The sequence below is a fragment of the Natrix helvetica genome (genome assembly GCF_964273705.1).
Source record: "Natrix helvetica genome assembly, chromosome: 11".
NCBI lineage: Eukaryota > Metazoa > Chordata > Lepidosauria > Squamata > Natricidae > Natrix > Natrix helvetica.
Genome location: NC_138562.1, coordinates 17,114,257 through 17,127,293, shown reverse-complemented (window position 1 = coordinate 17,127,293; position 13,037 = coordinate 17,114,257). Strand labels below are relative to the sequence as shown.

General features: G+C 44.8%; 1 protein-coding gene across 7 annotated transcripts in view; it reads left to right on the top strand.

Annotated features, from left to right (window-relative positions):
- The window catches only part of GRIA3 (glutamate ionotropic receptor AMPA type subunit 3), a 131,022-nt gene that overhangs the window by 100,928 nt on the left and 17,057 nt on the right, over window positions 1–13,037 (top strand). For 3 of the 7 annotated variants that reach the window (XM_081964222.1, XM_081964220.1, XM_081964223.1), the window contains exon 13: window positions 8,529–8,776. In XM_081964222.1, the coding sequence (XP_081820348.1) occupies window positions 8,529–8,776 (248 nt within the window). Of the gene's footprint in view, window positions 1–8,528; window positions 8,777–9,693; window positions 9,809–13,037 lie in introns of all 7 variants that reach the window. The other 4 variants (XR_014176320.1, XM_081964221.1, XM_081964225.1 and 1 more) reach the window with 3 other exon arrangements.

The window sequence follows — 13,037 nt, the reverse complement described above, 5'->3', positions numbered from 1 at the left end:
TCTGGCATTCGACATGACGGGTAAAGGGAAATAGAGTGGAATCCAGCCTGGAGTTGCTGTTGGGAGAGTGGAAATTAATTTACTCTGACAGCAGAGCTAAAATAAGTCTGTGTGTGTCTGACAGCTGAGGGTCAGGCCAAGTTTGGGTGCCCCAAATTCCATTGCGGTTACATCAATAATTTCCTGGGGATGGATGGAGACTCAGTTTAAACCGCATGGTGTGTGTGTGTGTGTGTGTAAGGGTTTATCTTTTAGTGCACTTGACTCCATAGGTACAGAAAGTCAGGCTGTGATTTGCCCACCTACGTACATAGTCTATAAGGAGCGATGTGCCCCACTGTTGTTGACCTATTTTGCACAGCATATAGAGACGACTTTAGGAAGCTCATAAACTGAAAATGCAAGTGGTTGTCAGTTGCGAAGTCGTGTCCAACCCATCGCAACCCCATGGACAATGTTCCTCCAGGCCTTCCTGTCCTCTGCCATCCTCTGGAGTCCATTTAAGCTCACGCCGACTGCTTCGGTGACTCCATCCAGCCACCTCATTCTCTGTCGTCCCCTTCTTCTTTTGCCCTCAATCGTTCCCAGCATGAGGCTCTTCTCCAGGGAGTCCTTCCTTCTCATTAGGTGGCCAAAGTATTTGAGTTTCCCCTTCGGGATCTGGCCTGCTAAAGAGCAGTCAGGGTTGATCTCCTCTAGGACTGACCAGTTGGATGGCCTTGCAGTCCAAGGGACTCACAGGAGTCTTCTCCAGCACCAGAGTTCAAAGACCTCCATTCTCCAAAGACCTCAGCCTTCCTTATGGTCCAATTTTCACAGCCATACATTGCAACTGGGAAAACCATAGCCTTGGCTACACGCATTTTTGTTGGCAGGGTGATGTCTCTGCTTTTTAGTATCTAGATTTGCCACAGCTTTGCTTGGCGACTTATAAATGTATTATGAAATGCTGAGGCTCCATAGCAACTCTGAACATGAGAACTTTTGCTGTCATTATCCGCGGCACACATTTGGTCCGTCCCTTTTCAAATCAGGTTTATAGGGTGGCCTGCATCACAGGGGATAGCAATCAGTTCAGTGATAAATTATGCACTTTAAAATTAGTGCTTCCTTGGTGGTGGCAATTTGCCCTGCCAGTCACTTCAATTACAAGTAAACTCTTCGTTTAGTTGACAAATGAGATGAAAAGATAACGGTTAAAGCAGAATGCCTGTTAAAACTGAATGGAGGCTTGCCGATGTGTCAAACAGCAAATGAGATTTTACACATGCATATTTTATATATTTTATGCACGCTTAGAATAATGACTAGGAAATTATACAGGCCTAGGAAGATAAAGTATATAGACGTGTTTCCCCTCTTGCATCCAGTGTCCAGGAAATTGACATCGGTTAAACCGAGAATTTACTGAATTGGAGAGGGAAGAGCTGTGACCATGTTTTTTTCCACGCAACGTTCCCTTCACTGTGTAAATCTACCTTTATTGCCACCTTCACTTCAAACAGCAATCCATCCTGAAACCCTTAACCGTTTTTTTTTTTCTTAGATGAAAGGATTTTAAAAACATTTTGATTATTTTTCAATCTTGGTGATAGCCAGGCAACATGCTTAACGACAGTTAATCCCATTTTGCGCACGGCAGACTCAACCACAGAAACTAAAGAGACAACCCGGGTTTCCGAATACACTTGACTGAATTGTGGCTGGCTAATTGGTGAACATAATTGTGTCAACTGGAACCCGCTGAGTAAGCTATTTTCTACTCCATTAAGGAAGGATCTGTGCCTGGAAACACACAGGGCCAAAGCTCCTGAGCCAAATTCTACACCTGAAGCGTGAAGATCAATATCCCAGGAACCCGGTACTTGAGAGGCTGTTACAAAGAAGAACGGGGTCAAATTATTCTCCAAAGCACCAGAAGGCAGGACAAGAAACAATGGATGGAAACTAATCAAGGAGAGAAGCAACCTGGAATTAAGGAGAATTTTTCTGACAATGAGGACAATTGACTAATGGAACAGAAGTTGCCTTCAGAAGCTGTACGGTGCTCCATAACTGAAGGCTTTTAAGAAGAGACTGGACAGCCACTTGTCTGAAATGGTATAGGGTCTCCTGCTTGAGCAGGGGGGGTGGACTAGAAGACCTCTAAGGTTCTTCCAGCTGTATTCTATTCTAACTTTATCAGGAACACCATCAGGGCTATGAGTTGGCCATGGTGCATTGGCTGTGGCAAACTGACCGTCGCAAAGCGAATGTGGCAAGTTGGCTGGGGCGAATTGTCCCATTCCGACCAATAGATGACCTTCAACACTGATGGTCACTAGGTATATTTGCCAGATTCCTGTCTCTCTTCTGCCCTTTTCCTCCAGTATTTTTGTTTAACAGACAGCAACTTTTCTGGCCTGGTTGAGAACGTCAGTGAAGATAGCTAAGCCTTTATATCCGTCAGCATGTTTGTACAACTCTCTTATGCTTAGCGAGATTACTGTAGAAGCGACATACAAACAGGAAAACTGGGTCAAATGTCCTGGGCAATTAACTTGGAAGGGATTAAGTTTAGCTCCAAATTGAACCAAACCATTTTTTGTGTGCAGTTACATTAACATGTCTGGCATGCTCTATCTTCTAAATAATGGACTACAGAGTTAATTAATTCTGTGATTGGGAAAATGTCCTAAAGACACCTCTAGGCATTCTATCTCTGGGTGATTTCTGCCCTCCCGGTCTCTGTCTCACACACCCTCCATAGCTGTACAGTGACCCAAGGAAGATGAGTTGGTTACGACTCCATAACATCACTGTAGACTTTTTTCTTTTCATTCTGTGTCAGCCCTCAACATCAGTTTTTCTCAGCCTCAGCTACTGGAAGACATGTGGACTTCAACTCCCAGAATTCTTCAGCCAGCGCAGGAATCCTGGGAGCCAAAGTCCAACACCTCTTCAAGTTGTCATAGTTTAGAAACCCCGCTCTACCTCCTGGAGAGATGGGGGATTAAACTAGGAAATACCGTATTTTACAGAGTATAAGACACACTGGACTATAAGACGCACCAAGATTTTGAAGAGGCAAATAAAAAAAAGTTTTTGCACTCTGCAGACCTCCCCAAAATGGCCCGTTTTTCACGAAAACTGGCCCATTTTTTGTCAAAAAAAAAGAGGCATGCATAGCCTTTAGGAGGCTTGTGCAATGCTCCTGCGGGCGGGGGGAACATAAGCAAAAAACGGCCCATTTTTCGCTCATTTCTGCCCTCCCAGGCCCCCAAGAGCATTCTGGGAGCCTCTTAAAGGCTATGCACGGCCATTTTTGCAAAGGGGGCAGGGTTTCGGGAGGCCACAAAATGCTGTATTCAGTGTATAAGACACACTCAGATGTTCACCCTCTTTTTTGAGGGGAAAGGGTGCGTCTTATACTCCGAAAAATACAGTAGGTGCCTCCAGCATCTGTTGTTAAAAGACTGTAAACTTGGCCATGGATTGATTGATCAGGACATCTCGGTGCAGGGAGTTGAGGCAGCAACCTGAGAGAACAGATGTTTCTGTCAGTATAATGCCGATGTGTCCAAAGTGAACGGAAGAAATAACCATCTGGATTCCAACAACTCATGGCAAGTTCAGGACTTTGGAGAGCTCTACACATGGAGTTACAAACTGAAATAGCTGCTAATAGAAGAGGTGTTTTTCACGTCTCTTTGTGAACTATTAAAGTTTTACGGTTGGCTAAGCGGCAGCATTTTTAGCTCCATTCAGCCAGCTGCTGCTTCTAAATTTTCAGAGTCTCTGGTCCCTTCAGGAGTTGCAGCTAAGACAACGCAGAGGCTACAAGGAACGTCATCTTCTGAGTCTTAACTATGGAAGATCTCTCATGGAGATCTTGGCTAGCGTATGATCACAGATGTTGATGGCTTCCTTTCCATTTTGAGGGACTTCATGACAGTCAAAGACTTTATCAGAGCTCTGTTGAGTTCTTGACTCCGAAGCGGTGAAAGCATTTGAGTAAGAATAAGCATGGGGTCAATGGCTAAAACAAGAAAGCCATTTCAGGCATAGAAGCCAGCTGGGTAATTTTGGACCAATCTGGTGAGTTTTAGTACTGCCTTAGGCATGAAATACAGCCAATCGGGCCAATCACCATTGACTGAGAGTTCTAATCCCACCTTAGGCTGGAAGCCCAGCTAGGTGACTCTGAACCCATCACCAGGAGACAGTGAGTTCTAGCCTTGCCTTAGGCATGAAAGCTGGCTCGGTGACTTTGGGCCAGTCCCAACCGACCTCACAGGATTGTTGTGGGGAAAACAAGAGGAGGAAGGAGCATTATTATGTTCGCTACTTATAAAGTAAGTACTAAAACCAGGGGTGAGATTCAGCCAGTTCGGACCAGTTTGGGCGAACCGGTAGCTCCGACATCAGGTGGGCCTGCAGACTCACGCCTGTGCTTTACTTACTTATATCCTCTCAGCTGATAGCGGATTGCCACACCTCAGCTATGTTACTCCCCAGAAGGAAGGCACCATATTTTCAGACTATAAAACGCACCATAGTATAAGATGCATCATGATTTTGAAGAGATAATTTTTTTGAAAAAAGTTTTTGCACTCTGCAGGCCTCCCAAACCCTCTGCATGCCTCATTTTTTTGCAAAAAAAGAGGGGCATGCACAGCTTATGGAGGCTTGTAGAGTGCTCCTGGGGGCTGGGGGTCCAAAAATGAGTAAAAATGGCTGATTCTGTGCTTGTTTTTGCCCTCCTCTGCCCCCCAGGAGCACTTTGCAAGCCTCCCAAACCTTCTGCACATCCATTTTTGCAAAGGGGGCAAGGGTTCGGTGGGCCAAAAATGCTGCATTCAGTGTATAAGACGCACCCAGATTTTCACCCTCTTTTTTGGGGGGGGGGGGGAAGGTGCATCTTATACTCTGAAAAATACGGTAAGTTTTGTTAAAACTTTTTAAAGTTACATGTAAGGTAAGTTTTGTTGAAACTTGAATGCGCAGAATGGGCAACCGGTGTGGGCACACACGGAGTGCACACACGCACAGCACATAATCAGTGAACCAGTTGTTAAATCGGCAGGATCACACCACTGACTAAAACTCTAATAACAACTAAATAAATCTTCTCCAGCATTGCCAGAAGCATAATCCAACCCTGCCTTCTTAGAGAGACCACAAAAGTGACGTTCTCCCTTGCTTGTCAATTTTATTTTTTGGAAGGAGAAGAAATAAAGACAGTGGAGACGAGACTTCCCCCAGCAATTTATTTTGAACGAACAGATGGTGATGAATTGTATTCACCCCAGTCCTGGGCCACGATCCAGATAGCAACCTGCTTTCCGTGACTGGAACCGTCCCCATCATTCTAAGGCGACGACAGCCATTAGAATCGAAATGCTGTAGGTCAAGCTTTCCACCTGCTTTGTACGTGTGCCCTGAATTCTCCCCGTTCAATTTCCCCTGGTAAAAGGTAGACGTGGCGAATAACTCCCGTTTTCGTGTCTCTTTCCAAAGCAAAGGACCCGCAGCCTTCCATTTTGATCCTAGGGGGTTTAACACTGACAAATTACCCTCATTCCTTTTGGGCCACATTAACATTTACGAAGGAGGTGTGCTATTAATTGTGATCAATAGGTAAAGATAAAGGTTCCCCTCGCACATATGTGCTCATCATTCCCAACTCTAGGGGGTGTTGCTCATCTTTGTTTCAAAGCCGAAGAGCCAGCGCTGTCCGAAGACGTCTCCTTGGTCATGTGGCCGGCATGACTAAACACCGAAGGTGCATGGAACGCTGTTACCTTCCCACCAAAGGTGGTTCCTATTTTTCTACTTGCACTTTTACGTCCTTTCGAACTGCTAGATTGGCAGAAGCTGGGACAAGTCATGGGACCTCACTCCGTTATGCGGCGCTAGGGATTTGAACCGCTGAACTGCTGACTTTTCTGTTCGACAAGCTCAACCACTCAGCCACCGCCTCCCTAATATGCGATCAATAGCGAATGCCAATATTCAGCCTGATTTCGCCACTCGTTTTGTCCTGACATTACGGAAGACGGAAGACATTTGCATCTCTTTGAAAATGGGATCAAGTTTGTAATCTGGGCCTTAACAAGGAAATCTCTTTTTTCCCCCCCTCTCTAAGCTCCTTTTCTGTCATGAGCTTCGGACGGTTAGTCCTCATGGCTCTGCCTACATTGGCTTTGTAATTGACCAATTAGGCCTGGCCTGACCGAATTAGGTCCGGTCCTTAAGCCTGACAAATAGGCTTTTCTGTGAAATTGGCTTCCCTCTGGAGGAGAAAGCTGTGGGTTCGAGATTGGTTGCTAGTTCGTGCTGAGAAACATGCCAGTCGCAGCCTGGAGAGTCAAACAAGCTTCTTTGCCTCAAGCAGTTGCCATTTTGTGAGGGAAATTGTGACATTTTCCCTCAGCTTTACAAATGGAGAAAATGTTTCATCCTAGCAGAGGTAGCACTCCCCCCCCCTCCCAAAAAAAAGATCATTTTCATTGAGAACACAACCTGGAGGAATAAAAAAAAGGGATAGAGCAATTCACAGCTCTTGTCATAATTTCAAAGTTCATTGCAAGTGATGGCCTTCTAGCAACCTTCTATCCACCTTCCCCAAGAATATTCCTTATATACCCTGTTTCCCTGAAAAGAAAACCTCCCAGGATAATAAGCCCAATTGGGCTTTTGAGCACATGTACTAAAATAAGCCTTCTTGCGAAAATAAGCCCTCCCTGAAAATATTGTACCACAGCAGCAGCCATGAGGTGACCACGCTCGCCACTTCCTGCACCTCAAAAATAATAAGACCTCCCCGAAAATAAGGCCAAGCGCTTATTTGGGGGGGGGGGGGCGTTCAAAAGAAAATAAGACCCAGTCTAATTTTCAGGGAAACAAGGTATATTCCTTCACTCCAATATATTCTTTAGCTCAGGGATGATTTTTCAAGGGGTCAGCATCAGGTATCCACTTGACCTTCTCCATAATTAGTAAAGAATGATTGATCCAGTCATCAAATCTTGAAAGCCTTCAGCGGCTTCTTGCATGACCGTTGACTCTCTTGAATAGTCTTGGCCTCTGTGTCCTCACCATAATTTGGCAGCGTCACCCAATTAAGATTCACCCGGGTGTTTTGAGAATGCTGAGATGTTTGGGGACATCCACGTTCTTTCTCAAGGTGCCTGGCCTTGAGTGCAGGCGCAAATGGGTTCTCAGCTTCCCTGTTCTCCATCAAGCTGTCATTCCCCCCCCCCCTCTCCCGTTTTCCCATCAAGGTTTAGCACTCACTGGCTCCCCTATAACCTCCACCCCACTAGCCTTTGGCGGCAGGATGCCAGTGAGGCGCTGGGCGGAAGATGGGAGACCTGACAATATCCATAACATGGCAACATCCACCCGATCAGGTTTGGGAAGCAGAAATCAAGTAGAGGATCAGCTAATGGGTTAAGTAGAGGATCAGCTAATGGGTTAAGTAGAGGATCAGCCAATGGGTTGAGTTGGAAGTATCACAGTAGCAAATTCAGTCAATGCCCACAGGAAGCCACTCACATGCTGTTTCAGTGTTCTACTTTTGGGAGAGCAATTGTGAGATAATGGTAATGACATTGCCCGAAACAACTAAGCTTTCATATCTTCTTCTTCTTTCTTTTTTTTTCCTGCCCCCAACTTACTGTACTCTTTATATAACTGGGCTGAATTAAGTCACATGAATAGGCACTCGTTAGAAGATAATATATCGCTTTTAATTAAGGGCACAGTGTGCAGCCAGCAAAGTACATTAGCTGATTAAAACCCCTTTTTGGTCAGTTCAAATCTAACGGCAATTAAAAGGCCATCAGATGACTTTTTAAAAAGGTAAAGGAGATTTCGAGAGGAATTCTGGCTCAAACTACAGGTGAGCGATCGTTTTTGAGGACACACATTTCCCCCCCCCCCGCTGGTCAGATTGTTAGTTATGAAAGGTGTGTTTGTTTAGGTTTTCATTGAAGTTTGTAAAAATAGTAAAGGCAGAATATATATAAATAAATGACCTCTCTCTCTCTCTCTCTCTCTCTCCCAACCACCCTTTCTCTCCCTCTCCTTCTCCCTCTCTCTCTCTCTCTGTCTCTCTCCCCCTCCCCTCTCTCTCTCCTTCTCCCTCCCCCTCCCTCTCCCTCCCTCTTTTTCTCTCCCCCTCCCTCTCTCTCCCTCCCTCTCCTTCTCCCTCCCTCTCCTTCTCCCTCCCTCTCCCTCTCTCTCTCCTTCTCCCTCCCTCCCTCTCTCCTTCTCCCTCCCCCTCCCTCTCTCCTTCTCCCTCTCCCTCCCTCTCTCCCCCTCCCTCTCTCTCCCTCTCCCTCCCTCTCTTTCTCTCCCCCTCCCTCTCTCTCCCTCCCTCTCCTTCTCCCTCCCTCTCTCTCCTTCTCCCTCCCGCTCCCTCTCTCTCTCCTTCTCCCTCCCTCTCCCTCTCTCTCTCCCCCTCCCTCTCTGTCCCTCCCTCTCCTTCTCCCTCCCTCTCCCTCTCGTTCTCCCTCCCTCTCCCTCTCCCCCTCTCTCTCCAGAGATCCAAAATTGCCGTCTATGAGAAAATGTGGTCATACATGAAATCGGCAGAGCCCTCGGTGTTTGCCAAGACCACGCCCGACGGGGTGGCCCGCGTGAGGAAATCAAAGGGAAAGTTTGCATTCCTGCTCGAATCTACCATGAATGAGTACATTGAACAGCGAAAGCCCTGTGACACAATGAAAGTTGGTGGGAACCTGGATTCCAAAGGCTATGGTGTAGCAACTCCTAAAGGCTCAGCATTAAGGTGGGTGGAATAATATAACAATCTCCATGTTGTTATAGTATTCCACCTACCCTGATGTATTGTGTTGTCTTTCTTTTTTCTTTTTCTTTCTTTCTTGTGGATTTGAGGTAAACATAAACAGTTTTTTCTTAAAAACAAAAATGAAAAACAAAATATATTTTTTTAAAAAAAAACAGTATTCCATGGAGTTAAATACGATGGTAAATTACGGTTTTGTTGACCTGAATGCATCCATATATATTATATTTTGCCCCCTAAATGTTCTCTCCGTGTTGTCCCTCCGGATGGCTGCTGTTTGTTTGTTTGTTTGTTTAACTTGACCGTCCAGTGGCTTTTTTTCCCCCTCTCAATTTTAAATGTTCAAAGCCCGAGTTTAAAAACCACCCTATGTGACGAATCTTAAATTGCATGCGGTGGTGTCCTCGTTGTGTTTTTCCTTCCCTCCCCCCCCCCTTCCTTTTTTTCCTTCCTTCCTTCCTTCCTTCCTTCCTTCCTTCCTTCCTTCCTTCCTTCCTTCCTTCCTTCCTTCCTTCCTTCCTTCTTTTCTCTCTCTCAAGGCAGTCTCCCTCATCCTGCACACCTCAGAGTTTTCAGCAAATGTTTACGTATCCTTCCAATTTCACCCCGCCATTTGCTGTAACCAATCCACGCTCTCTAGCGCCACCTCCCTGTGGGAAAAGAAAACGACACTCCGCTTTTTTTAAAAAAACCAAACCAAAGCACTTTAAAACCAGAACCAAAAAAAATAATAATAATAATCCATTTTTTTTAAAAAAAAAAAGATATATATTTTTTATCCTTCTTCTTCTTCTTTCTGGCACAATTTGTCCTCCTGCTCCTTTCCTTTCTGCGTTTGAAACACCTTTTAACCGAGCGTCGCTGCATTATTCTTACGAGTTATGTTTTATCGTTTCAAGAAATGCTGTAAACCTGGCAGTATTAAAACTGAATGAGCAAGGCCTGTTGGACAAATTGAAAAACAAATGGTGGTACGACAAAGGAGAGTGCGGCAGCGGGGGCGGTGACTCCAAGGTCAGCCTCAATGTCACCACAATCGGGTACCTTAGTCAAGAGTAATCGGCAAAGCTGTTATTTGACGCATCGGGGGAGGGACGCAAAGAACTTTTATCACGGAGACCTTGTCCTGAACCCGTCAAAGCCGGGTCCCTCACTTGCCTTGTAGCTTCTTCCAATTGGACTGTCTCCTCTTCTTCCTCCTCCTCTCTTTTATTGAACTAACAGGGAGAACTTTGGCCCTACTGGGTTGGCCTGGGCTGGACGGGACCCGCAATATGGACCGGAATAGCGATAGCAATAGCACTTAGACTTATAGGCTGCTTCGTAGTGCTTTTACAGCCCTCTCTAAGTGGTTTACAGAGTCAGCATATTGTCCCCCGACAATCTGGGTCCTCATTTTACCCACCTCGGAAGGACAGAAGGCTGAGTCAACCTTGAGTCGGTCAGGATCGAACTCCTGACAGTGGGCAGAGTTAGCAATAGCCTATAGACTTATATACGGCTTCACAATGCTTTTACAGTCCTCTCTAAGTGGTTTACAGAGTCAGTCTATTTCCCTCACCAATCTGGGTCTTCATTTTACCCACCTCAGAAAGATGGAAGGCTGAGTCAACTTTGAGCCTGGTGACATTTGAACTGCCGATCTGCAGCTAGCAGTCGCCTGAAGTAGCCTACAGTACCGCACTCTAACCACTGCACCATCTTGGCTCTAAGCTGTTTACAGAGTCAGCATATTCCCCCCGACAATCTGGGTCCTTGTTTTACTGATCTCAGAAGAGCGGAAGGCTAAGTCCACGTTGAGCCAGTGAGAATCGAACTCCAGGCAGTGGGCAGAGTTAGCAATAGCACTTAGACTTATGTATACCACCCATAAAATGCTGTAAAGCACTGTGAAGTTATCTTCATAGTGCTTTACAGCATTCTCTGAGTGGTTTACAGAGTCAGCATATTTGGGTCCTCATTTTTACTGACCTCAGAAGGATGGAAGGCTGAGTCAACCTTAAGCCAGTCAGGATCAAACTCCTGACTCTGGGCAGAGTTAGCCTGTAATACTGCATTCTAATTACTGTGCCACCACAGCCCTTAAAATGTTCAGGAACCACAGCAAAAGGGCTGATAGGTATCTATTTACTTAAATATGGGCCGCCCAACTCCGATGGACTCTGGGGAGTATAAATTCTTTTTTTAAAAAACCATGAAAGCAACATAAAGCAACATAAAAAGCAATATTTATGGGGAGAAATATTTGGAGATTAATGATCTCTCAGATATCCAGGCCTTATGCCATACATTTGAATATGATGACTCTCCAATCCTATAGTTAATTATTCTTTTCCCCCTCACTATAGCAATAGCACTTAGTCTTTTTATTAATTTTTTTTTCTTTTTTTATTTTCAAAACAAACACAACACATCCTTCTTTACATACTGTAGAAAGTGTATCAGTTGGTTACAAAAAGGCTTTTGTGCATCTCTTCCAGAGTCAACAAACATAATTCATATTAACTCAAGTATTTTAACTCAGATATTTATACATGTTACCATCATACCTCCAATTTCATTTGACTATAATTGTTTAAACGTCCTTCATCATAAAATATACCAAGATTTAATACATAACCACATACTGGCATTTCATTTACTATTTCTAAAATCCTCCAATAACACTGAATCCTTATGTCCTATTCTAGCTAAACATCCATAATATTTAATAACAAAGTCTTCTAATCCTCCTTTCCAAATTGGCCGTTTTCTGCTCGGTTTTGGCCCCTTCACCCCCCAGGAGCACTCTGCAAGCTCCCTAAAGGCTATTCATGCCTTTGGGGGGGGGGGGAACAGGCCTGTTTTTGCGAAAAATGGGCCGTTTTTGGGAAGATTGCAAAGTGCAAAAACTTTTTTAAAAAATTTTCCTCTTCAAAACCTTGCTGCGTCTTGTACTCCGGTGCATCTTATACGCCGAAAAATATGGTAATTCTTCTCTGCCCCACAGGTGGGTCAGACAACAGCACCCAGGAGCCCCAAAGCTTGGGTCTGTAGTTCACCAACATGTAACTTCCCCCATTTCTTGTCCAATCTGAAAACCCCGCTGGCATAAAAAGACACTTAATAGAATTAATACCATCCGTTGAAAGTTAATTCCACAAAAGACCCCGTTAAATTTTTTGAAGGTTGCAACGGGAGGGAAGAAAGGAAAAAGAAATAACCAACTTCCTTTTTTTCCCGCCCGCTAAGAAAAAAAAAAGCATAAGCACTTTCTGTAGTTAAGCAGCCTACTTACGGCAAAATTATTAATAGCAATAAAACTGCGCGAGGAAGTTAACTTGGTCCCCGCGTGGATCCCCTCATAAAGAGAGATTTTATCAGCAATCATTTCCTTTAATCATATTTGGATAACTACAAAAAAGTGTAACGTGATTAAAACCAAGGAAGATGCATGTAATTTCCCTTTTCTGTTTGCTAGGACGAAAATCCAAGTGGGAGAAAAAGGAAATATCAGTATCCATTGGCACTCAAAGAAATCGTCTTTCTAGCTTAATCTTTGAGGTAGTGGATCCTATGCAGCTAAGCAAAACGTACTTCCAGCTGGCTCATCCCTTCAAGTAGTCCTTGAAGACAGTTGGGCCTAATTTCCATCGCTCAGCAAAGCGGTTATGAAGGGAGTCACACCTGATTTCACAGTCTTTGTCTGGATGATTTTGATTGTAAGCAGAAGTGCTCCAGAACCATCGAAAGTATGCCTTTTTTTCCTTGCTCCTTCAGTGAAAATAAGAAAATTAAATTCATTCGATGTATGAGGGGGTCGCGTATTAGGGACACAGAGGCTCAGTGGCTATGACACTGAGCTTGTCAATCAGAAAGGTCGGCGGTTCGGCGGTTCGAATCCCTAGTGTCGCATAACGGAGTGAGCGCCCGTTATTTGTCCTAACTTCTGTAGTTCGAAAGCACGTAAAAAATGCAAGTAGAAAAATAGGAACCACCTTTGGTGGGAAGGCAAGAGCGTTCCGTGATCCTTTAGGGTTTAGTCATGCCGGCCAGATGGCCAGATGACCATGGAGACATCTTTGGACAGCGCTGCCTCTTCAGCTTTGAAACAAAGATGAGCTCCGCCCCCTAGAGTCGGGAACGACTAGCACATATGTGGAAGGGGAACCTTTACCTTGTCAGGGGGTCCTTGGTTCTCTCTGGGCTTGCTCGTTTTCTTGCAGACGTTTCATTACCCAAACTAGGTAACATCATCAGTGCT